The following is a 25,713-nucleotide window of genomic DNA, read 5'->3' as shown; positions in this document are numbered from 1 at the left end:
TAGGTCTCTATCAGCTTTGCACATCTGGACACTGTATATTTTCCCCATTCTTTACAGAACTGCTCAAGCTCTGTCAGATTGCATAGGGATCATGAGTAAAAAGCCTTTTTCAAGTCCAGACACACATTCTCAATTGGATTGAGGTCTGAACTCTGACTTGGCCACTCCAGGACATTAACTTTGTGATTTTAAGCCATTCCATTATGCTTGAGGTCATAGTCCCAGTGCTCTTGTAGACTCTTATCAGGTTTTCCTCCAGGATTTCCCAGTATTTTGCTGCATTCATTTTACCCCCTACCTTCACAAGCCTTCCAGGGTCTGCTACAGTGAAGCATCCCCACAGCATGATGCAGCCACCACCATGATTCATGGTAGGGATGGTGTGTTTTTGATGACGTTTAGTTTGTGGCCAAAAAGCTCAAATTTGGTTTAATCAGACCACAGAACCTTCTTTCAGCTGACTTCAGTCTCCCACATGCCTTCTGGCAAACTCTAGCTGAGATTTCATGTGAGTGATTTTTTAGCAGTGGCTTTCTCTTTGCCCCTCTCCTATAAAGCAGCGATTGGTGAACTACCTGGGCAATAGTGTTGTATGCACAGTCTCTCCCATCTCAGCCATTGAACCTTGTAACTCCACAGTTGCCATAGGTCTCTTGGTGGTTCCCCTCACTAGTCCCCTTCTTGCACAGTCACTCGGTTTTTAAGGATGACTTGCTCTAGGCAGATTTACAGCTCTGCTGTATTCTTTCCATTTCTTGATGATTGACTTAACTGTACTGCAAGGGGTATTCAGTGATTTGGAAATTTTCTTGTATCCATCTCCTGACCTGTGCTTTTCAATAACCTTTTTGCGGAGTTGTTTGGAGTGTTCTTTTGTCTTCATGGTGTGGTTTTTGTCAGGATACTGACTCACCAGCAGTTGGACCTTCCAGATACAGGTGTATATTTACTATAATCAATTAAAACACTTTGACTCACATGCTGATCTCCATTTAACTAATTATGTGACTTTAAAACCAATTGGCTGCACCAGTGATGATTTGGTGTGACATATTAAAGGGGTTGAATACTTAAGCAATCAACTATTTTGTGTTTTATATTTGTAATTAATTTAAATCACTTTGTAGAGATCTGTTTTCACTATGACAGGGAGTCTCTTTCTGATGATCAGTGTCAAAAAAAAGCCAAATTAAATCCATTGTGATTCAACATTGTAAAACAATAAAACAGGAAAACTTCCAAGAGGGGGTAAATACTTTTTATAGGCACTGTATAATGTCTCAAGGCACACCTTCAAGAATGCTCCTAGTGTCCTGAGTAATATTTGGCTCTCAACCAGCATGATTGAAAAGAACAGATTATCTGGTCATTTTCATTCAGATGCTAATGAGAGGTTGTTTTGAACAAGTTCGCTGCTGTCTTTCCCACGTTACAAATACACTGATACTTTAAAAGACCTCTGTTGTTATGGCGGGCTTTGGGGCATTTTGAGATCATGAAAGGTGCCAGATAAAGATTTTCCTTTTTCCTATCTAATACTCTGCTGTGCGGTGGTGGCTAAAGGTAGGATGAGGGTGCACATCCAGGGGTTTAATTGAGATGTTACAAATTACAGCAGAGTCTCAAGGACATGAAAATTAAAATGCAGGAGCTTGAGGGTGATACGTGACCTGCTGTTTGCCGATGACGTTGCTATAACCTTGCACACCAAACAGCAACTACAAACTCTCATGGACCGCTTCACTAAGGCATGCAAGGACTTCGGGCTTACCATCAGCCTAAAGAAAGCAAATGTCCTTGCCCAGAACATAGTGGAGACACCAGTCATTACCATTGACAATTACGATCTAGAAGTGGTCCACGAATTCACATACTTGGGGTCAACCATTAGCGACATTCTCTCCCTCAATGCTGAAATCAATAGGCGTATTGGCAAAGCAGCATCGATCCTTGCTCGACTCTCCTTGCAGGTCTGGGAGAATCTGAAACTCGCTGCAAAGACCAAGACTGCTGTGTGCAATGCATGCGTTATTAGCACCCTCCTGTATGGTAGCGAGACTTGGACCATCTACTCCAAGCAGGAGAGGAAACTCAATAGTTTCCACCTGAGCAGCCTTCGCCGCATCCTCAGCATCACCTGGAGAGACAAAGTCCCAAACTCTGAGGTCCTCTCCCGCGCTGGGCTTCCCACGATGTTCACGCTTTTAAGACAATGCCGACTGCGCTAGTTGTGCCACGTCCGTCGTATGAAGGATGGTAGGCTGCCAAAGGACATCCTCTACGGAGAACTAACAGCAGGCAAGAGGAACGTTGGTAGACCCCAGCTCCGCTTCAAGGACATCTGTAAGCGTGACATGAAAGCCTTCAAAGTCAACACAGAGTGCTGGGAGGATGCAGCAGATGACCGCAACAAATGGCAAGGTGCTTTTCAACAACACCTAGAGCAAGGTGAAAGAGTGATCCTGAGTCAGTTTGAGGAGCGGAGAGCTAAATGGAGAGCACAGCGGACAGCAATTCCATGACCCACTACACATACAGCAACTGTGGCGGAGTCCGCTGTTCCAGGATCGGCCTCAATAGCCACAGTCGACGCTGCTCGACAAACCAGTGACTACCAGAGGCGCAGTACCCATGGTCGACCACGACCGACGGAGGCCACTATTGAGGGTAGTGATCTCTGGATTACTCAAGATGCCATGTGCTAGTGAGTCCAGGAATTAAATGATAGGCCAAATAAATGCATGGGTGAAAAGCTGGTGCAGAGGACAGTGATTCAGATTCTTGGATCACTGGGGTCTCTTCTGGGGTAGAAGTGACCTTTACAGGAGAGATGGGTTGCACTTGAACCAGAGAGGGGGCTAATATCCTAGTGAGTAATTTTGCCACCAGTGAGTATGTAAGCTAAATTGGCAGTGGGATGAGGCTTGAGAGCAAAGTTGGTAAGAAGACTGGAGAATGTACAGCAACCAAAGTGTGTAAACTGAGCAATCAGAATAGCCATGTTTACAGTAAAAGGCCAGATGGGAACCCTACTTTAAATTTCATTTATTTCAATGCACATAGCTTAACAGGTAAGGTGGATGACTGAGGGTGTGGATTGCCTCTAAGGACTGGGATATTGTGGTCATAACAAAAATGTGGCTGAGAGGAGGGTGGCACAGTGTTCCGGGATAGTTGCTTTAGGCATGACAGAAGAACAGGTAGAGGTGGAATAATGTTGCCTTTTTGATAAGGGAGGTCACATTAGCAGAACTTCGGGAGGATTTAGTGCGCGTGCGCTGGTTACAGTGTTCCGACTAGTTTTCTTACTTTTTTAACTTAGTTATTTGTTGTATTTTTTTCACGGTAACACGTTGAAGCTGCACCTTCTCTAACATGCTGGTGGAGAGAGTTTTATTTGGGCTTTTAGTGCTGGAAATAGTTACATTCTGACACGTCTCATTAGCGGGGGAGCAGTATGGTCGCATTGTTTATTCCAGGGACCAGCTGATTGCGCTTATGCTGGCTGGTTTAGCGAACAGAGCGGCGGACACCCTGGCTGAAATCTGGAGGAAAACACACAGAGGATGCAGAGGGGGATCAAAAAGACGAGAAAAGAGGACCAGGTCGGGACAACAGAGACTTATGGAGAAGCGGAGTTCTCCACTTGGACTGCACGTGGACACACCCGACCAAAACTTTTCCATGGAGGGTTTCCAGACTGTTCGGGCTAACCGGAAGTGCACTGAGAGCGGTAAGTGTAAAGGAGTTGGGGACTTGCTGTTCTGGTTAACAACGGGTGGTGCAATCCTGGTCATATTACGATCGAGGAACGTGACTGTAGCCCGGATATTGAACTTTTTGCTGTTGGACTCCGGCCATATTCCACCATGATACAACACGGAGCGTCATGGGAGGTTGTTCCTGCCTGTGGCCATCAAACTTTGCAGCTCCTCCCGTGGAGGGTCAGACACTCTGAGCCAATAGGCTGGTCCTGGACTTATTTCCATCTGGCATAGTTTGCATATTGTTGTTTGAGGTTTTTGTATTTCTATATTTATGCTCTATCTTGGTTGGTGCAGCTGTAACGAAACCCAATTTCCCTCGGGATCAATAAAGTATGTCTATGTCTATTCGTAAAGAGTCGTCTAATGAGGCCATCTGGGTAGAACTTAGAAATAAGAAGTGTGTGATCACCTTGGTAGTGCTGTATTATAGTGGGAATGAGCTGATATTTTGGAGAATCGCACACAGTTGTGAAAATAGTAGGGTGGTACTAGTGGGAGATTTCTATTCCAGTATCGACTAGGTCTTGGTGGGCAGAATTTGTGTGACGGTTCCTCATGCAATACACAGAGAAACCAACTTGAGAAGGAGCAATACTGGACCTCTGTTTAGGGAATGAAGTTGGTCAAGTAACTGAGGTGGCAGTTGAGGCGCATTTTGGGTCCAGAGACCACAATTCTATTAGTTTTTAAATGGTTATGGAAAAAAGTAGAATAGATCTACATTAAAGTGCAGGGACTGGAGCAGGACCAACTTTCAGGGCATCAGGAAAATGTTAATTGGGTTTGACTGGGTGAGCCTGTTCAAAGGGAAAGAAACAGTTGGCAAGTGGGAAGCTTTAAAAAGGGTCACGCTGAGAGTCCAGGGGACAGCATGTTTCTGTTAAAGTGAAGGGTAGATATGCCAAGTTCAGTGAACACTGGCTGGCAAGAGATATTGAGACTCTGGTCAGGAAAAAGAATGAAGTGTACATTGCATTGAGGCATGATGAGTATATAAAGTTTAAGACCAAGCTTAAGAGGGAAATCAGAAGGGCAAAAACAGGGTAGGAGATGGATTTGGCAGGTAGGGTTAAAGATAATCCTAAGAGGCTCTTCAGTTATATTAACAGTAAAAAGGTGGCTAGGGAGAGATAGGTCCTCTTAAAGACCATCGGGGTCATCTATGTGTGGAACTGCAGGAAATACCAAGATTTTTAAATGCCCTCTGTGTTTACTAAGGGAAGTATCATGGATGTCAAAGAAATGAGGGTAACAAGTGGAGGGGTCTTGATGATATGCATGTTTCAAGGAAGATGGTGTTTGCACCCTTGAAGCACATTAAGGTGGGTAAATCGCCTGGGGCTGACCAAGTGTGGTCCTGGACCTTATGGGAGGCCAGGAGAAAAAATCACGGAGGCTTAGCCCCTGGCAAAGTTCCAGAAGACTGGAGAGTGGCTGATGTTGTTCCATTGTTCAAGGAAGATGTGTGCCCACATATGTGTGGAACTGCAGGAAGTAGTTGAGATCTTGCAAGGGCAAGCCAGGGATCTACTGTCTGGTGAGCTTGATTTCCATTCTAAGTAAGCTCTGCCATCACTTGGACAGTCAAGGGCTGATCAGGAATAGTCAGCATGGTTTTGTGTGTGGAAAGTCATGCTTGACAAATCTTCTGGAGTTTTTCCAAGGGGATGAATGAAGAAAGGCCAGTGGATGTTGCCAACATGGACTTTAGTAAGAACTTTAACAAAGGTCCTACATGGAAGGCTGATTTGGAAAGTTAGGTCACATGGGATTCAGGGGGAACTAGCAAGGTGGATTGAAAATTGGCTCGATGAGGGGAAGTGGGTTTAATGGTTGAAGCACAAACAAGAGAAAATCTGCAGACGCTGGAAATCCAAGCAACACACACAAAATGCTGGAGGAACTCAGCAGGCTAGGCAGGATCTATGGAAAAAAGTACAGTTGCCGTTTCGGGCTGACTCCAGGGTCTCGGCCCGAAATGTCGACTGTACTTTTTTCGACAGATGTTGCCTAGCCTACTGAGTTCCTCCAGCATTTTGTGTGTGTTGTTTGTTTCAATGGTTCAAGGTTGATTCTGTAACAGGAGATCTGTGATTAGGGTTGTGCACCAGGGGTCAGTGTTGAGACCTCTTGTTATTCATTATTTTTACAAATTATTTGGATGTAAGTGTACATAGCATGTTTGCTGACGGTACTAAATTAGGGGTTCTTGTCGATGGTGAAGCAGGTTACAATAAATTACAATGAGGTTTTGATCAATTAGGGAAATAGGCTGAGGAAAGGCAAATGGCTTTCATCTTGGACAGTCAAACCAGTGTAGGGCTAAAGCAGTGAAGTGAGTTTTATGGAATAGAGGGACCTGGAAGTACATCTGTATGATTCATTGACAGCGGCTGTACAGGTAGACAGGGTGGTGAAGAAGGTACTTGCCATCATCAGAGAGGGCATTGAGATTAGGAGCAGGGACACTATGTTGTAGTTACAAGTCATTGGTAAGTCAGCACTTGGAGTATTGTATACCATTTTGGTTACCCTTTTATAGGAAAGAAATTGTCAATTTGAAGAGTGTGCAGAAGAGATTTATGAGGATGTTGCCTGGATTTGAGCATCTGAGTTATAGGGAGAGGTTGGTCATGCTAGATCTTTATTCCTTCAAGTATAGGAGAATGAAGGGTGACTTCATAGAAGTTTATAAAATGATGAGGGTATGGATAAGGTGGATGGTCATGGTGTTTTTCCCAGGATTGGGGAGTCCAAAGCCAGAAGGCATAGATCCAAAAGGGGAGAGATTTAAATGAGACCTGAGAGGTAACTTTCCACAGAAGGTTTTGACTACCTGTGGTGAGCTGCCAGGAGAGGTAGGCGATACAGGTACAATAGCAAAACGTAGGGGGCATTTGGATGGGTACATGGAGGGGAAGGTCTTGGAGTGTAATGTGCTGAACATGAGTAACTGAGATAAGCAGAGATGGTGCTGTGATTAGTTTGAGCCAGGGAATCTGTTTCCATGCTGCAGTACTCTTTGACTACAATATAGACATTAAAGGTCCGTGAAGGTTCTCAATTTGAGTTACTGCCCAAGCTGTGTTTGCATGGATATTGGGTGATGAAACCCCTGCCTTGTATTCTGCTGTTATCTACTATTAATGGCTATCATATATGTTATCCCACATTGTGGGTTTACATACATGCATCAACAGCCTGAGCCAGATGATGCAGCTCTGCTATAATGATGTATGTGAGTAAGAGTAATTCTTGCTTCAATGCAAGAGTGAGCAGGATATGATTGGAAAATAAGAGTTGTGCATTTTCTGTTGTAAGAACTTTCCAACAACTTTTCAATTTGTCTGTCAATTTTGCCCAGAACCTTGGATTACTGTGTAAATTTGAAGTACACATTAAAAGTAAATTGGACTGATGCTTTGAAGCAGAAAATTGAAAGCAAGGAGCAAATGTACAGTAGTAAGGGAATGAATTTAACTAAAGAAATTATGCAGTTTATAAAAATAGTTTGGCAAAAATAATAATCACTGGCTGTTAGATAAAGAAAGAGGGAGTGGAAACAAAAATAAAAAAGCTGAACAATAAGATATCCATTAGTGCTTTAAAATATTAATTTTGACAATGGTAGTTTCCTTGTATGGAATGGAATCCAGTGAGGTTTTTTTAGGAAACAAAAATATTTGCTTATCTGCTTGTCCCCAGTTGAAGTGTCCCGCAGAGTTCATTGATATAGAGCTAACTTTGAATCATTTTATCAGGGAATGAAATGTTTTCTTTGTTTTGTGCAAGTCTTCCAGACTGTGGTACATCCTGCTGGTATTTGATGTTATCAGTTAATTAACATGGTACATGACCCAACACAAATTGGGCCTTTGTATCCAGAGCTTGAGAACTAGTTAAGATAATAACTGACCATCGGGCAAAGTGTACTGAGCTGTTAGCAGGAGTCTCTTGCATAAACTGTTCTGACTTGAAAGCAGCAAGATCTGGAGATATTTAGAGTCAAAATGACAATTTCAAGCTGTTGAGAGAGTGTTCAATGAATTCATTCATACTGCTCCTGCTAAGCAAGTGGTACATCTTCCTGTTGGATTGCAGGGATGATAAATGACTGCAGATATGAAGGCACTGTTTTCCCACCATCTGCCCACAATAACCTCTCGCCAAAACACATTTCTAACTGCTGGTAGATGCTGTAAGATCTGGTTTGTAGGTGTTGATACTAGCCTCTTGGCCAAATAACTGCTTCTTTGGCTGCCCTTGGGACTAAGGACGATTTGCTTTCGCTCTATTTCAGTGGGATCTACAACAGATGATGTTGCCATTGTGGGCCCTATAGCCGCCTTCATAGAGTTTCAGAGAGAGAACATGAAAGCAGGCCCATTAGCCAACAAAGTCTGCACTGACTGAAGTACCCATTTCCCAACATTATCTTACATTAACAACACAGAAAATGCTGGAGGAACTCAGCAGGTCAGGCAGCATCTATGGAAATGAATAAGCAGTCAATGTTTTGGGCTGAGACCGTTCCTCAGGACTGGGAGGAAGCCAGAATAAGAAGGCAGGGGAGGGGACAGAGTACAAGCTAGAAGGTGATGGCAGAAGCCATAGGGGAGTGAGGATGAAATAAGAAGCTTTAGGTGACAGGTGGAAAAGGGCTGGAGAAGAAGGAATCTGATAGAAGAGAGTGGACCATGGGAGAAAAGGAAGGAAGAGGGGCACCAAGGGTAGATGATAGGCAGGTGAGGAGAAGAGGAGAGGTAAGAGGGCGGCCAGAGGCTGGAAGTGAAGACGATGGAACAGCAAAAATTTACTGGAGGCTGAAGAAATTGATGTTCATGCAGTTGGAATAGAGGCTACTAAGACAGACTGAGGTGTTGCTCCTCCACCCTGAGAATGGCCTCATCATGGCAGTAGAGGAGTCCATGGATTGACATATCAGAATGGGAATGGGGATTAGAATTAAAATGGTCGGCCACTAGGAAATCCTGCTTTTTATGGATGGAGTGAAGGTGCTCAACTAAGTGGTCCTCCACTCTACATCAGGTCTCTCCAATGTAGAGGAGGCCACATCAGGAACACCAGATATAGTAGACGATGCCAACTGATTCACAGGTGAAGTGTTGCCTCACCTAGAAGATAGATAGATAGATATACTTTATTGATCCCGAGGGAAATTGGGTTTCGTTTCAGCTGCACCAACCAAGAATAGAGCATAAATATGGCAATACAAAAACCACAAACAATCAAACAACAATATGCAAACTATGCCAGATGGAAATAAGTCTAGGACCAGCCTATTGGCTTAGGGTGTCTGACCCTCCACGGGAGGAGCTGCAAAGTTCGATGGCCACAGGCAGGAACAACCTCCCATGACGCCCAGTGTTGTATCTTGGTGGAATATGGCCGGAGTCCAACAGCAAAAAGTTCAATATCCGATCTACAAACACGTTCCTCCATCGTAATATGACCAGGATTGCACCATCCGTTGTTAACCAGAACAGCAAGCCCCCAACTGCTTTACACTTACTGCTCTCAGTGCACTTCCGGTTAGCCGGAACGGTCTGGAAGCCCTCCATGGCAAAGTTTTGATTGGGTATGTCCTCGTGCAGTCCCGTTTCAGTAAAACACAGAAAACTGCACTCCCAAAATATTCTCTTGATTCCTGGCTAGCGCCGTCAACTCGTCCATTTTATTACCCGCCGAACTCCTCTTCTCCATAATTCTCTGTTGTCTCGACCCGGTCCTCTTTCCTCGCCTTTGTGATCCTTCTCTGCATCCTCTGTGTGTTTTCCTCCAGATTTCAGCAGGGGTGTCTGCCGCTCTGTTCGCTAAACCGGCTGGCATAAGCGCAATCAGCTGGTCCCTGGAATAAAGGATTGTTTGGGGCCCTGAATGAAGGTGAGGGAGGAGATGACTGGATAGGTGTAGCAGTTATTCTGCTTGCAGGAATAGGTGCCAGGAGGGAGATTAGTAGGGAGGGACGAATAGATAAGAGAATTACAGAGGGAGCAATCCCTGCAAAAAGTGGGGGGGGGGGGAAGGTGAAGATGTATTTGGTGATGGGGTCCTTTTTTGAAGATGGCAGGATCCTACATTAACCATTTTTTTCCCTTTACACTTTCCTATCAGCTTTTATTTCCTGTCCCTCCCCGGATTCCACCACTAACCTACAATTTAAAGTGGCAAGTTAATCTATGGACTCACACATTTCTGGGATGTGGGAGGAAATTCCCATGATCACACAGAAAATGTGGTGTAGGATGGAGAATCTGAGTTAGAAGGTGCTTGATTGGTAGGTAGTAGTTTGGGAAGTGGTGAATTCGTTCTGTTGTTTATGTTAGGCTTGCTGTGTATCCCTGATAAGTAGACACAAAATTCTCAAGTCATTCCATTAGTTCCTTCTTCCCCTCCTTCTCCAGAGTCATGTGTCAACTTCAGGAGTCTGATATTCAGTGACCAATTGACATTATATCAGAGCTGACTGTAATGAGCGTCTCAAAGCTGGGATGCTGGCTGCGGAGAGGACACTGATGTTTGTTTTCTTGTTCTTCCTGTGGACTTGCCGATGTTAAGGACATCAATTTTGTGCTGGATTTGAGGTCTTGGCTTTCAAACATTTTTCTTTCCCTCAGACATTGGAAGGTAGTCAATAAAACATATGTGTACCAAGCTTGATGCCAAAATAAAGTAATCTCATCTGCCTGCACATGATCTATATTCCTCCACTCCCTGCTTGTTCACATGCCTGTTTAAATGCCTTGTGTGGTGTCTTCCACCACTTCCTCTGGCAGCACAATCCATACCTACCGCTCTTTCGGGAGAGGTGTAGGAGTGGGGAATAAAAAATTGCCTTGTAAATCTCTTAAACTTTCTCGCTTTAACTGAAACATATGCCATCTAGTATCTCGCATTTCTATTGTGGAAGGCATGAGGTTAAGATAATGTCCAAGCAAGGATAGTTTACTGGTAGTGCGGAGTCAACCCAGGCAGGAAAAGTCTTTGAAGCGCATAGCTTTCCTTTGCACGGCATGGGGCTGGAGCCACTTGGCATACCAAGGCAAGAAAAAGATGCAAACAAAGGATTCTAGGGTGACGCTATTGGTCAATTGCTTTACTTATTCTGAAGTATTATCGGCCTGTAACATATAGATTTGTTTAATACCTATGTTATTGTGGTATGATTGGGGACTGATATGCAAATAAGGAATTTAAACTTCCACAAGGTTACCAACTGGTCAATATCTTTATCCAACTTCTCAATTCCTGTATAATAATTACATCTCATTGTTTAAACTTTAGAACAGATTGTTGACGGGGACGATGCTGTTTTTCTTGTACACAAGTAAGTAAAGATGTGATGGAGGAATGAGTGCAAGAGTCCAGTTAATCGATGATGACACCATCCAGGAGAGTGATTCTTGACTGTCTGCTCTATCTATGCCTCTCATAATTTTATAAAATATTGGAAGAGATGCTTCCTTCCAGAGACTTGTCAGAGGATTGTGTTGTACAGTGAAACCAAATTTGTAGAGGACTCTTTGTGGACAAAAGTACAAGGCTTGTTTTTTTAAATGCATCAATGAATGAGTCGACTATAATTTGAAGCTCAGCCCCAAGCATGCAAATATGCAAATACAATCGTTGCACTGCAGTTCAATGACGGAAGTTGTTTCTGCAGTGGATGCAATGTAGTTTGAACTTCCTCTTTGTCCTATAAATTAGCTGCACTGAAGGGGGGAATTGTTAGAGGTGAGTCTCATCATTGTGGTGAAACTGATATGTTCTCTTATCTAAGTGTCAGTGCAATGACATAGACTTGCTTTAATCATAGTCTACACTGAGATTGTTTTTTCATTCAGGTAGCTTGCACAATATTGTAAAGCAGATGTTAGGATTTCTGCAGGCAGCCTAATTTAAGAAGAAGGCTTCAGTCCTCCTCTCAATTGGTATAATCAAATGGCTTTAGTGAAATCAAGAAAGCCCCTGTGTAATATTGATGCTGTTTCTTCCACTGATGCTCTGTAAACAACATGACCACTACCTGTAGATGGACATAATCTTGGTTGCAGTCCAGGGATCATAAGGAAGTAATGGTTGAGAAGGACCCCTGTACTTAGTTTACTCTGCAGTATACAGCAAGAAGACCCTTTGCAGTTAGAGCAACTGAATCTGTCTCCTTTGGTGAAGAAGCTCATAACTACGACGTCTCTGAGAATTTCAGCATGTTCTTTTCTTCCCAGATATGGGAGATGAGGCTATGTCCAACGTTCCATCTGCACAAGTCTTAAAACTTCACAAATGCTGCTGTCTACCCCTATGGCCTTGTTTTTCAGTTGATTTGTTCACCATTTCAGCACTTGTTGGCCTGGTGTCTCCATGAGGCTGAAACATAGAGACTGCTGTGAAGGAAGGTGATGGCACTCACATCAAGGGCATAGCCATGGTTGAGGAATCCTTGCTATTCCTTTCATTTGTCATTGATTGTCTACCTGTCCCTGCTGATTTCAGCTGTAGGGTCAAGGGCTGATATGGAAGCACTAATGACCAGGGACGGAGACGTCTATAGGAAGTGGTGGATGCAGCCCTGTCCATCTTAGGCAGAGCCCTTCTCACCATTGAAAGCCACAAAAAAGCAGCATCCATTATTGAGGACCTCCACCATCCAGGATCTGCTCTGTACTCCAAGTTCAAGAGCAGTTATTACCCTGCAACTGTCAGGCTCTTGAAGCAGTGTTGATAACTTCACTCACCACAACTCTGAACTGATTCCACAACCTACAGACTCACTTTCCGAGGACTCTACAACTTGTGCTCTGTGTATTATTTATTTTTTATTTGCATAATTGGTCTTCTGTTACACATTGTTTGTTAGTCTTTGTTTATGTATATTTTTCATAAATCTTATTGTATTTATTTTCTTGTAAATGCCTGCAAAAATGAATCTCAATGTAGTATATGGTAACATATACTGACCTTACTTTGATAATAAGTTTACTTTGACTTTGTATTGGCCAGACAGCAAGAATGCAGGCAGACTAATTAAATCCAATGGACACCAGCTTCTAGTCTGGACTTGATACATCAGTGACATACCATCCTGCGAAAGTGCGAAAAGTGAAGTGATAGGATGATAATGAGAATTCCTCAAATAGAGAAAGGAAGAATTAAGGAAAATTTCCTTCTGCAGAGAGAGGTTTCAATTATCGCAGGTGCTGAGATGAGATCAGTTACCAGTCTGAAAATATAGCTCACCAAGCTTGGATTACTCAGAGCCTATGACTGCGTTTTCTACAGAAAGTAAGACATTAATAACAAATGTTGGTGTGAGTGCTACCATTTTACATTGCAGATTTGAAGTGTCTACTGGCAACTGGTAACAGCCAAGAAAGTTGACCATTGCAGTCTCAAATTTGTTTTAAGTGAAGTTAAAAAAAAATGTATAGGTAACATCTGAAACACAGTTCAAACTTCAAGTGGCTCATCATCAGAGCCAGGAGAATTTAGAAGTTGAGCATCCTTTAAGTTGCATAGAAGGGGGAGGGGTGGAGAGAACAGAAGCAATGCCTGTCTGTAACAAATCTCATGACATATGTCGGTGATATTAAACATGATTCTGATAGTGGAGACCAAGAGAAACAGCATGATGTCAGGGCTGGCGGTGTCTGAGAAGGGATGGTGAAGGCTTGTTGACCCACTTGGTGGAGAAATAAATGCAAAGAGATGAATGAAGATGGGAAAGAGAATAAGCAAATTAATGGTACTTGGAGATACAAAATGTAATCATTGGAAATCTGAAATAAAAGAGAAGTGAGTGGGTCAGGCAACATCTATGGAAAGAGGGAAAACTGGAGAGCATGATTAATTGAATTTGTTGAATTCATTATTAAGTCCAGAAATATTCATTCTTATTATTTTGAACATAGAAAACATACAGCACAATATAGGCCCTTCGGCCCACAAAGCTGTGCTGAACATGTCCCTATCTTCGAACTACCTAGGGCTTTACCCATTGCCCTCTATTTTTCTAAGCTCCATGTAGCCATCCAGGAGTCTCTTAAAAGACACTATCATTTCTGCCTCCACCACCGCCACTGGCAGTCCATTCCATGCACTCGCCACTCTCTGCGTAAAAAGTTAGCCCTGACATCTCCACTGTACCTACTTCCAAGCACCTTAAAACTATGCCCTCTCGTGCCAGCCATGTCAGCCCTGGGGAAAAGCCTCTGACTATCCACACAACCAATGCCTCTTATTATCTTGAACATCTCTATCAGGTCACTTCTCATCTTCCATCGCTCCAAGGAGAAAAAGCCAAGTTCACCCAACCTTTGTTCATAAGGCATGCTCCCCAATCGAGGCAACATCCTTGTAAATTTGCTCTGCACCCTTTCTATGGTTTCCACATCCTTCCTGTAGTGAGGCGACCAGAATTGAGCACAGTACTCCAAGTGGGGTCTGACCAGGGTTCTATATAGCTGCAACATAATCTCTTGTTAAAAGTATTTTAATTAAAATAATTAAATTGTTAAATTTAAATAAAGTGAATTTTATAATTGTATTTTTACATTATTTACATTATAAATTGATTTTATAGAATATTTTATATAAAATTAAGATAAATAAAATATTAAATTATTTTATTAATTTAAAAAAATTAAAGAATTATTGACAGTTGTAAGAATAATACAGGTTAACTTGCGGAATGCGTACAGCATTTTCTGTTTTTATTTCAGATTCCAGAATGCCTTCTGTGTGGAAATGAGCATTGCAACTTGCTTGCCAGCCAGTCATTATTTGGCTTGTTTATTTCATTTGCCAAAACTCTTGGCTGTGAGCGGGGTAGTTACGGATATTATTTTCAAATCAGACCATAATACAGAGGAAGAGCTGCAATGAGATTGGAAAATTCTGATTACCTTCTGAAAAATTAATCTTCAACCAACAGTTTGAAAATTATATAGCATTGATGCAGCAGTGTTTTTAGTATGTCAATTATTATTTCATGTTCATCATGTAGCATAATCTTAAGTAATTATTTGAACCTTGTAATTCCCCTGTGGGTGCAGTATGTTTTACTTGCTTTAAGTTAAAATCAAAGTCAAGTTTATTGTCATACACAGGTGCGTGTATGCATGGGTGCAATGAAAAGCTTACTTGCAGCAGCATCATGGGCACAGCATATAAGCAGCATTCACTGGAAAACAAATTAAACACAAATTATGAAGGAGTGGTTCGTAGACTGATAACTTGCATTATATTTGTGGTCCACCTGTAGTGCTGCAGGATCAGTAACTGATTGCATTCACCTTCATGGGTGGATTGATTGAAGTTCTGTATTATAACTATAACATATATTTAGAATTTTAAAGTAAAATAATACATTTAGTCAATCATGTTTTGATGTCAGTAGTCCAAGCATGAGTAACTGGTTGAGGGGGATGAAGAGTGAACAAGCTTTACAGGTCATAAATACAAGAGATTCTGCAGATGCTGTAAATCCAGATTAACACACAAAATGCTGGAAGAGCACAGAAGGTAAGGCAGTGTCTACGGATTACAATTAACAGTCGACATTCCCAGCCAAGATCCTTCATCGGGACTGGAAAGGAAGGGGGATGAAGCCAGAATAACAAGGTGGGGGGAGGGGAGGGTGTACAAGTCAGCAAGTGATAGGTAAGGCCAGGTGAAGGGAAAGGTGGATGGGTTGGTGTGGGGGGGGGGGAATGAAGTGAGATGCTGGGAGGTGATAGATGGAAAAGGTAAAGGGCTGAAGAAGAGGGAATCTGAAAGGAAGGCTTTACATGTCAGTGCCACCATCAGAAAGATGGTTGTGTTTAATGTTTTATCAATGTGCTTCTAGTTTCAGTTCTTTTTTATTTTCTAATCTTTTTTTTACCTCGTCTTATTTTGTGTTCTTTGCATTTGGATGAGGGACTGTGTCTTGAGTCCCTTTCATAGCGTCAGGGTGATTCAAAAAGAGATTGAACTCATGGAAATTTAAGGCTGGCCAGGAATAGAATTGGAAAATATAGCAGGCTGTTTTGTATATAATATGATCAAATCAAAGTTTATTCAAATGTTTGCATAAGAAAGAAGCCCTTGTTCAGACTATTTATTGACAACACCATCAGTCAGTGAATTTGAGGTGTAGCATGTGATTTGCATTAAACTATTGTGCAGAAAACAGAATCTGAATAGCAAAGGAGAAAGAAATAACAACTTCTCCCAACAAAGTGTGCTGATTTCTCCAGGAAAATGCAGTGAGTTGTTAAATCGTAAAAATTAAATACAAATTATGTCCATAAGTGTAATCATTCACCAATCATTTTGGTTACCAAACCGGGCTAGCAGGGAATTGCCCGACCATTTCCATTGTCTGCCAGAGAAGGCAGGATCTCCCAATGGCCACACATTTTAATTCCATGTCCCATTCCCATTCATGGCCTATCCATGGCCTCCTCTACTGTAAAGATGAAGCCATACTCAGGTTGGAGGAACAACAGCTTGTATTCTGTCTGGGTAGCCTCCAACCTGATGGCATGAACATTGACTTCTCTAACTTCTGTTAATGCCCCTCCTCCCCTTCTTGCCCCCTACCTCCCTCTCTTCTTTCTCTCTCTGTCCCTCTCACAATAACTCTTTGCCTTCTCCATCTTTCTCTGGTGCTCACCCCCACCTTTCTTTCTTTCTCCCTAAGTCTCCCATCCCATGATCCTCTCCCTTCTCCAGCCTTGTATCCCTTTTGCCAATCAACTTTCTAGCTCTTAGCTTCATCCCACCCCCCCCCAATGATTGAAGCAGCCCTAATAAAAAGATTCACAGTAGACACGCCACATGGTGCTATTAACTATTTAGTTGTTTAGAGTGGTTCAGTGCAAGCTGAATCTAATTAAACAGAGTTGTGTTCCTTCAAATGATGTAATCTGGAATGACGTATAGTGAAAAATAAGCTTGTTTATCTGGCATGTTTTATCAAACCAGCATGACTCATAGGCATAGGAAGCAGAATTTCAAAGTCACTCCCAATTGATCTGAAAACAGCTGTTACTGTGAAGTTCTTTGAAATTGCATCACAAGTGAGGAATGCAGTTGTTGCTTTTCTCCCCCACTGTAATGTGAGTGTCGTTTTCCCCTTGAGATAACTCCATGATATTATTAATGTTGTCGTATGTAAATCACTGGAACCAGTTTTGGGGACTGACCTCAGCTCCAGACATTTTATATTATATAGAACAGCTATAACACATCAGTGTACAATTTGCAAAATTCACTTCAAAGATAACAATAGTACAAGATGAAAATCTGTTGATATTAATCTGTCTCGATCATCTCCTAAAAATACCTCCTTAAATTGTTTGCACTAGCGGGAGATTCTCATGTTGAATGATCCTGAATGAGGAATTAGGATATTGGAAATTTAAACCAGAGGAAAAAAACAGATGAGAATGAGACCAAAATTGTGACCACAAATATTCATTTTTTTTAATATGGAAAACCAATCTGAAGGAATTGCATGATTGCACTGTCATGGATTTCTCTTGTGTTATAAATACTGAAACTGAATTATATATGTAAACAATCTTAATTATAGCACTGCAATCAAAATAAGTGAATGTTGCCAAACGTAACCAGAATGACTGCCAGTCATACGCGACAAGTTCTTTCTCCTTGTACCTTTGTCCAATTAATAAACTTCTTATTGGATTATGCCAGTCACAATCTCTTTCAGTTGGTTATTTTGATGGGTAAGCTGCCTTTTAGTTGATCAATTTGCTTTATCACTTTCAGAATGTTTTCAAGAGAGCGAGCATCTGAAAGAGAGTCTGAAGTGTTGCCTTCTTCACCTCTTTGGGGCCATTGTTGCAGGTGGGCAGGTAAGAACTGCACCACAAGGACTTTGTTGTTGGCCACAAATAATTTAAACAGTAGGGCAATTGCAGTGTAGAAGCATGAGCGAACAGAAATGCTGATGAAGTTCAGCTGGTACAAAAGCAGCTGAGTAAGTATTTCAGACTAATGAAGATTTATCAGACATGGAAACATGAGAAGATAAGAGCTTATGGGTTGATCTGTGTTGGCCTGAACTCCTGTGCCAGTTCTCATAACCCTCATTACTTCAATCTTTTCAATATATATCCATCTCCAGCTTAAATATATATAATGAACTGGCCCCTAGCACCCTTTGGATGGAGAATTTTTAGAGACTTATTTCCCTCTGAGAGATGACATTTTTATCCACTTCAGTTTTAAATGATTGGTCCCTTGATTTTTGCTTTTAGCTACATCCTCTTGTTTGTTACTGTCCCACTAGTGGAAACATTAGCCTCTATTCTGGAACTCCCTGTTTGAGACAAGATAAGATATAGAGAGAAGTACCTCATAAAGGGAAAGTCTTTCAATATTGACAGATAGGCCTTTGGAGAGAGCTATGAGTGGTGGAGGAGGAAGAGCAAATCAGTGTGCAGCAAAAGAATGGTCCCCTCAGAATGTTGAGATGGAGAGAGAAGGGTAATTGTGTCCGGTGATAGAATTCATTAAAGGTGAAGGCTGTTGGGGTGGAAGGCACAGACAAAGGGAACCCTAAGGAGGACTAGGAGGAAATGAGTGACAGCAGAAATTTAAGAGAAAGATGCACTTGAGTACTCTGTTACTATGGCAGATATGAGACCATTGTTGAGGAGTAGGGAAGAAATTTCAGAGGCACAGGCATGGAAAATCTTGACAATGGAATGGAAATAACAGACATGGAGAAACAGAGGTAATGAGAGGTAATTGTCACAGGAGGTAGGGCAAGAGAGGATATAGTTGAGATAATTCTGGGAGCCAGTAGTGTTTATAATTCATGTGGTGAAGTGAAGAAAGAGAAGGAAGAAAAAATCAGAAATAGGCCATGTAAAAATAAGAGCAGATTTGAAATGGACAGCAAGGTCAATGCAATTTTCAACTTCTGTATGGGTGCAGGAAGCAGCACCCTTATATTCATCAATGTACCAGCAAAAGAATTGAGCAAGAAAGCTTGAGTAGGTCTGAAGAAAGGATTGTTCCACATATTCCACTAAGAGACTCAAAGCTGAGGCTCATGTGAGTCACCACAGTCACATCTTTGATCTGAAGGTAAAGAGTTGGCGAAGAAGTTATGTAACACCTCAATGAGCTCAGCTAGGGGAGTGAATGTGGTGGTGGAGGGAGACTGATTGAGCCACTGTTCAAGAAGGGTCCTCAGACCATCCAGGTATGGGATGGAGATGTAGGGGGTTGGGCATTTGTGAAGGCGACCTGATTGGGACCCAGAAACTGTCAAACTGGTGGAGGCTTTCAATGGAATAGTATTGGACAATGAGAGAAAGCATTAAGTCAGGACAGGAAGAAATTAATTCTGTGGAACAAGAGCAGGCTAAGACACTGGGTCTTCCTGGACAATCCTACTCATGGATCTTCGGGAGTTTGTAGGAGTGGACAGTATGTGGTTAGGGAACTACGAGGCCAGACAGTACAAAGGGATGACTTCCTGAGAAAGTAACATCACTGGTTGTTAAGAGATGATAGCATGGTGTTCAATGGTGTGGTCATGGTCCAGAGGAAGCTGAGAGACGATGCCAGAAAACCGAGGTTTGGCTTTTGTAAGGTTTAGGCTTCTTTGAATGATAGCAGCACTCTGGGTTTGATACCAGTGTTGGTGTTGATTCTGCACAAGTGGAGTGCTATGTGTTCACTGAAGGTTTGGTGGGAAGATTGAGGGAAATGATGCTGCATTGGTGTTTTTGTAATGAATAGATGTAGTGAGTGTAAGAAGAAGGGTGTTAGTTTTATCAGGAATTCCAGAGAGCAGAATTGAAGAGACAAGCTTCATGGGCAAGTTACTTGCCAAATTGGCTTAGGGTGGGGGGGGGCGGAGGGGGAGGTGGAGAGAAAGATCCTGTCAATCTTTGCATCATATTGTCTACTGAGACTTAATATGCTGTTGAGAGTTTGAGCCAAGATAGTGGAGTTGATTTTGTCTGGGGTTTAATTTTGACAAGGCCTTACCATTGAGCACCATACCTTTTGTCACTTAGACAGCGGTGACCTCACTTTCTAAGGACATCTTCATTCTAGAGCCTCCAGCCCCATAATCCCCTAACCTCGCATAATCCATTTTTACCACCTCCCCAAGATCCAAAAGTAGGACTGTCCTGACAGAACCATTGTTTCAACCAGTTCTTGTCACATACATTTTTATTTTGGAAGGAAAGGATGTAATTAGATCATAGATATAAATGTCACTGATATATTTATGAAGAATTATCACATTATTTCAGCGCAATGCACTCCAGGCAATCTCACCAGCTACAATGGAAGTATTGATGAGGGTGCTGGCAGACTGTGATTTGGTGGATGACAAGGACCCAGAGGATGTAAGCCATAAGTTGGAGCTGACCCTGAAGTGCCTGACGGAGGTAGTTCATGTACTGCTTACCAGCAGCTCTGATCAACGACAGGTGGAGATCAGTACAATCCTTGAGAATTACTTCAAACTGCTCAACTCAGATCACATTGCATTGCTGGTCAATCGCAAATCACGGAATTGGGAGAGCAGTTTTATTGCACTACAGATACAAATGCTGAGTGAGTAGACTGCCTGCTCTGAATGTCTTTCACTTATAGCTGGGCACCTAATTTGAAAATAATAAATAGAAATGGAGCTATCATTGTTATGACAAACAGAGGATACTACAGATGCTGGAATTCTAGGGAAACGGATACAAAAAGCTGGAGGAATTCAGCAGGTCAGGTAGCATCCATGGAGAGGAATAAACTGTCAACGTTTTGGGCTTAGAACTGAAAGTCCTGATGAAGAGATGTGGCCTGAAATGTCAACTATTTATTTCCCTCCATAGATGCTGCCTGACCTGCTGAGTTCAACCAATATTTTGTGTTATGTTATGACAACACTTCTGTTTGCTTTATGCTTTTAACTTAGCAAAAGATGGTCAAAAGATGATCTATTTAAGAAGGGTAGGAGGCAGCAGAAAGGGAACTATAGACCTGTTAGCCTGACATCAGTGTTTAGGAAGTTGTTGGAATCGATTGTTCGGGATGAGATTATGGAATACCTGGAGGCACATGACAAGATAAGCCAAAGTCAGCATGGTTTCATGAAAGGAAAATCTTGTCTGACTAACCTACTGCAATTTTTGAGGAAATTTCAAGCAGGGTAGACAAAGGAGATGTAGTAGACGTGGTGTACTTGGATTTTCAGAAGGCCTTTGACAAGGTACCATACATGAGGCTGCTTAGCAAGATAACAGCCCATGAAATTACAGGGAAGTTACTACCATGGGAGGAGCATTGGCTGATCAGCAGAAAACAGACAGTGGGAATAAAGGGATCCTATTCTGACTGGCTGGGTCGGTGTTGGGACTGCTGCTTTTTACAATGTATGTCAATGATTTGGACTATGGGATTAATGGATTTGTGGCTAAATATGCCAATGATACAAAGATAGGTGGAGGAGCGGGTAGTGTTAAGGAAACAGAGAGACTTAGATAGTTTAGGGGAATGGGCAAAGAAGGGGCAAATGAAATACAATGTTGGAAAGTGTATGGTCATGCACTTTGGTGGAAGAGATAAACAGGCAGATATTATTTAGATGGGGAGAGAACTCAAAATGCAGAGATGCAAAGGGACTTAGGAATCCATGTGCAGGATACCGTAAAGGTTAACCTCCAGGTGGTGAAGGCGGCGAATGCAATGTTGGCATTCATTTCTAGAGGTTTAGAATATAAGAGCAGGGATGTGATGTTGGGGCTCTATAAGGCACTCGTGAGACCACACTTGGAGTATTGTGTGCAATTTTGAGCTCCTTATTTTAGAAAGGTTATACAGACATTGGAGAGAGTTCAAAGAAGATTCACGAGAATGATTCCAGGAATGAAAGGGTTACTGTATGAGGAACGTCTGGCAGTTCTTGGGCTGTGTTCCCTGGAGTTTAGGAGAATAAGGGTCTCATAGAAACATTTTGAATGTTAAAAGGCCTGAACAGATTAGATATGGCAAAGTTATTTCCCATGGTAGGGGAGTCTAGGACAAGAGGGCACGACTTCAGGATTGAGGGACGTCCATTTAGAACAGAGATGCGAAGAAATTGTTTTAGTCAGGCGGTGGTAAATCTGTGGAATTTGTTGTCAGGAGTGGCTGTGGAGGCCAAGTCATTGGGTGTATTTAAGGCAGAGATAGAGAGGTTCTTGATTAGCCAGGGCATCAAAGGGTATGGGGAGAAGGCGGGGGAGTGGGGATGACTAGAAGAATTGGATCGGCCTATGATTGGATGCCAGAGCAGACACGATGAGCTGAATGACCTACTCCTATATCTTATAGCCTGAGTAACAATACCAAGGAAGTGAAGCTTGCGGAGGGAATTCCAGAATGTAGGAAGGCATGGCCACCAGTAGCACAGAGTAGAAAATTGGATAAATTCCAAGGAATTTAGTTATCTTGTTTAATTGTCCAGTGGTGTAGGCTGCAGAGATTTGCAGGGCTGAGGTGAAGGAAGAATTTAAACCCAGGATGGAAAATTTTTAAAAATCTTTCCATTTACTGGGCTGGGGACCTGTTGCAAATTGTTGAACTTAACGATGAAGATACAAGGTCTTGAAAGTTTGGATACAAGCAGCAAAAGTATAACTAAACTTTAGATTATGAAGGGTATAAGCAGGGAAAGTAGGTGGAAGAGTATTATTAGGAATAGTCTAATGGTTCCAGTCATATTTTCTGAGGGAAAGGGAATAGTGAGGTACTTAGAGTCACATTTTTGTTGGATATTAAATGATAACTTTTTGGATTTTCTTTTTGCAGACACTATTCCAGAGATGTTAAATTGCTCTGACAGACCTGTCCTTCAGGCAATCTTCCTGAATAGCAACTGCTTTGAACATCTCACTCGACTTTTACAGAACAGCAAGGTAGAATCCAGTTGACACCAGAATTATTTGCTTTGATTCCATTAATGCTGCGGTTGCCCCTTTTCCTGGGCTGTACATAGGCTCATGCTGACATGAGTAGAAAACAAAAATGGAAATTTGTCCTTGGGTTGAGGTGTTCTGATTCTGACTTTAGAGGTTAGAGTTCCACTTTGAGTTCAAGCTATGGCTGATTATTATATGGCAAGCATGAATTGAAAGCCTTTGCCATTTCTCGCTTGCTGTACAGAGGTTTTCCTAATTTTGCTATGAATGGGATACTAGGGTCTGTGCAATATTAATCCAAGATAAATTTCTGTCTTCCTCTGTGAGTGGAGGTTTGGGGCTGCTGGTGGTGTAGTGTCTGACTTCTGCTTTCCTTATTGAGAGTGCTGGCTAGTCATGTCTTTTTGCTCTGCAGCAGAGCATTTATTCTATTTTTTCTTGATAATACCAGTGTCAAATGATCAGCTTTATTTTCATCAAGAATCCTGTGATTAGATGTGACTGGAATAATATTTGCCTCCCTTGGCCATTGTGTTTAATAAAAGCACGACTCATTTAATAGTAAAATTGCAACAGGCTCTACTGCAGCAAGACTCAGAATATTCATAATGGTTATAACTGGGCTAAAATAAAAAAAAAACAAACATTAAAGATGTAAGTTTGTAATTTGAGGCTGAGATGACTGCCTTTTAGATTTGAATAATTAGCTTTGGGAAAAGTTAACTCTATGCTTCAGTGAATTATTCTATGAGATCTAATCTTTTCTGTATTTTAACTGTATGAATGTCAGTTTCAAGCAACTGGTTACCTGACCTATGCCAAATGAGCTTGTTCCTTTGCCATTTTCCTGCTGATGTGTTGAAGGCTGTTTTGTCAACAATATCAGCAAACTTTATATAAGGACTGACATTCATTATTTAAAATGTTAAATAATGGTTGTATTGATCTTGGAAGTGTTCAGTTGATCAGCTAAAGCACAAGCAGGAATTGAAATCTGGGACTAGAACTTCCTGCTACGTTGCCATGCTCAAGTTGCACTCCCCTAGCTGTAGGTGTGCTTATGTCACTGTATGGATCTGTATGATTTTGACATTGTATGGCCAGATTGGTTACCTGTTAAGTGCACCACACTGGCCAGTTACATTCTGGCCCATTGTGCTGTTCAAATTGAACTGAAACGAGTTTGTAGCATTTTCTTAGCTTGCTTTGATGGTGATTTTAACGTGGTGAATAGTGTGCTGATCATGTACACTTTTGCTACAGATACTAGTTATCCATATCTAGGTCAAGTTAATATTAAACCTATTTGTACAAAAGTTCTAACAAAGCAAGAGAGATTTTTACATTTTTCATGAAATTGTAAACTTGTGTTGCAAAATAATAATAATTTACTTGCCATCTAAAATTGACTATTAATTCGCATGTTAATGCCATTACCCCTAACTTGCGTTAGCAAGAGACTGATTGTGGTTGGTTGTTCAGATAAACCCAGCAAAGTTAGTTAAAGTTGAACAGATTTTCCCTCCTTCCCTTTTTTCTTTTTCCTATATTCATTCTTTCCTCTTATGTTTTTATCTCCATTACTTCCCTCTGCTCGCTTTCTCTCTTATTCATAGCTTACTTGCTTCTTTGTTGTCTCTTAGCCCCAGTGTGCACATCCCTGCCTCTCACCTTTGTACCACCACAGCCCTGGACTGCTCCCAACTCCTCTGCGCTCCTGGACTGGCATTTGCACAACCTATGTGCTTCCATTCTCTTTCATTTTTGCACTCTCTTGTTTTTCTTCCTTCCTTTTCTGCTTGGCCTTGCATCTAATCCTTTCTCAAGAGATTAAGGTTACTGAACTGGAAAGAATGTAGAGAAGTTCCTCGAAGGAACTGTTTTGATTTACATTATGATGAAAAGTTATGGAACGGTGTGCAGGGCTACAGTTCCTAGCAAGAATTGTGTGAGAAATTGCAATAAATTGCCTGGCACACATAGCTATAAACAAAATAATAATCTGCTTCATTAACACTAAATCATGGAATTTGATTAATCTCCTTTGCAAGATTTTCAACTGTGGTAATAATTGTGATTATATCAGAACAAAGAGTCTTACTTGAATTTCAGTTGTGACTGGTTACTGTGGTTCATTTAAAGACCTGTAAGTGTCATTAGTGTGCGGTGATTTGTTTATCTTGTCATTGCTGAAATTCGTTATTTTACACGGTTGTTTTATGTGCATCATCATAGAAACTGTATTTGACAGCTTCTCATGTAACCCTGTAACTTAAGCAGGTAATGTACCCAGCTGCAGTGTTTCATGCTTTTAGCACTCTGATGACACCATTGGTCATTCTGTTTTGGGAGTATCATTGGTGTGCAGAGCAGAGCTGAGTGGCTTCAAACAGGTGCTACCGTGGTCAATTGCTCTGATGAAAAAAATCAATTTGATTGCTTCTAACCAGTTTTAAATTATGAGGGGCATTTTCGACTGTTATTCTGGTAATAGCACACTCATTTTCTTTATAGCCTTTGAATTATTAAGAAAAATAAGAACTTCTATCCATTTTAATAGCAAATGAATGATCTGATTTTTGAAAAAAAAAATTATCCCGTTACATGCAAAGGCTTTGCAAGCCTTTTCAGTACGTTACAGTACCAGGTAATAAAATGTCTTGCTTTGAACTGTCGATTGTGTATTTTTTTTCTGGTTTGCTAGATATCAGGAAGATTCTGATTTCTGTGAGGCCAAGAGCAGGAAAGCTTGGGTGGGCAGCTGAAGACATCACATCAAATAATTCTTATGTTATGAGGATTATTTACAGGAGACAAATTGTGTAGAAAGAATGCTTCTCAGAAATTATTACTTGTAACAGCAGGTCATGGGAGCATAAATCCATTCTGCATTGGCTTCAGTGTTAGGGAAATTGTTGCTTTGTACATTGGTGGCAATGATACATTTATAAATATTCATTTTATTATTTCTTGAAAATATTAGTATGTTAATTTAT

General features: G+C 41.5%; 1 protein-coding gene across 4 annotated transcripts in view; it reads left to right on the top strand.

Moving 5' to 3' along the window:
* nbeal1 (neurobeachin-like 1) overlaps window positions 1-25,713 on the top strand; it is a 273,495-nt gene that overhangs the window by 90,578 nt on the left and 157,204 nt on the right. For 3 of the 4 annotated variants that reach the window (XM_072261344.1, XM_072261343.1, XM_072261342.1), the window contains exons 7-9: window positions 17,562-17,647; window positions 20,072-20,378; window positions 22,608-22,714. In XM_072261344.1, coding sequence (XP_072117445.1) covers window positions 17,562-17,647; window positions 20,072-20,378; window positions 22,608-22,714 — 500 coding nt within the window. Of the gene's footprint in view, window positions 1-14,664; window positions 14,757-17,561; window positions 17,648-20,071; window positions 20,379-22,607; window positions 22,715-25,713 lie in introns of those variants that run through there. The other variant, XM_072261345.1, reaches the window with a different exon arrangement.

This window comes from Mobula birostris, chromosome 6 (genome assembly GCF_030028105.1).
Source record: "Mobula birostris isolate sMobBir1 chromosome 6, sMobBir1.hap1, whole genome shotgun sequence".
Classification (NCBI taxonomy): domain Eukaryota; kingdom Metazoa; phylum Chordata; class Chondrichthyes; order Myliobatiformes; family Myliobatidae; genus Mobula; species Mobula birostris.
The sequence above is the reverse complement of the archived record's forward strand: the minus strand, read 5'-3'. Positions and strand labels throughout refer to the sequence as shown.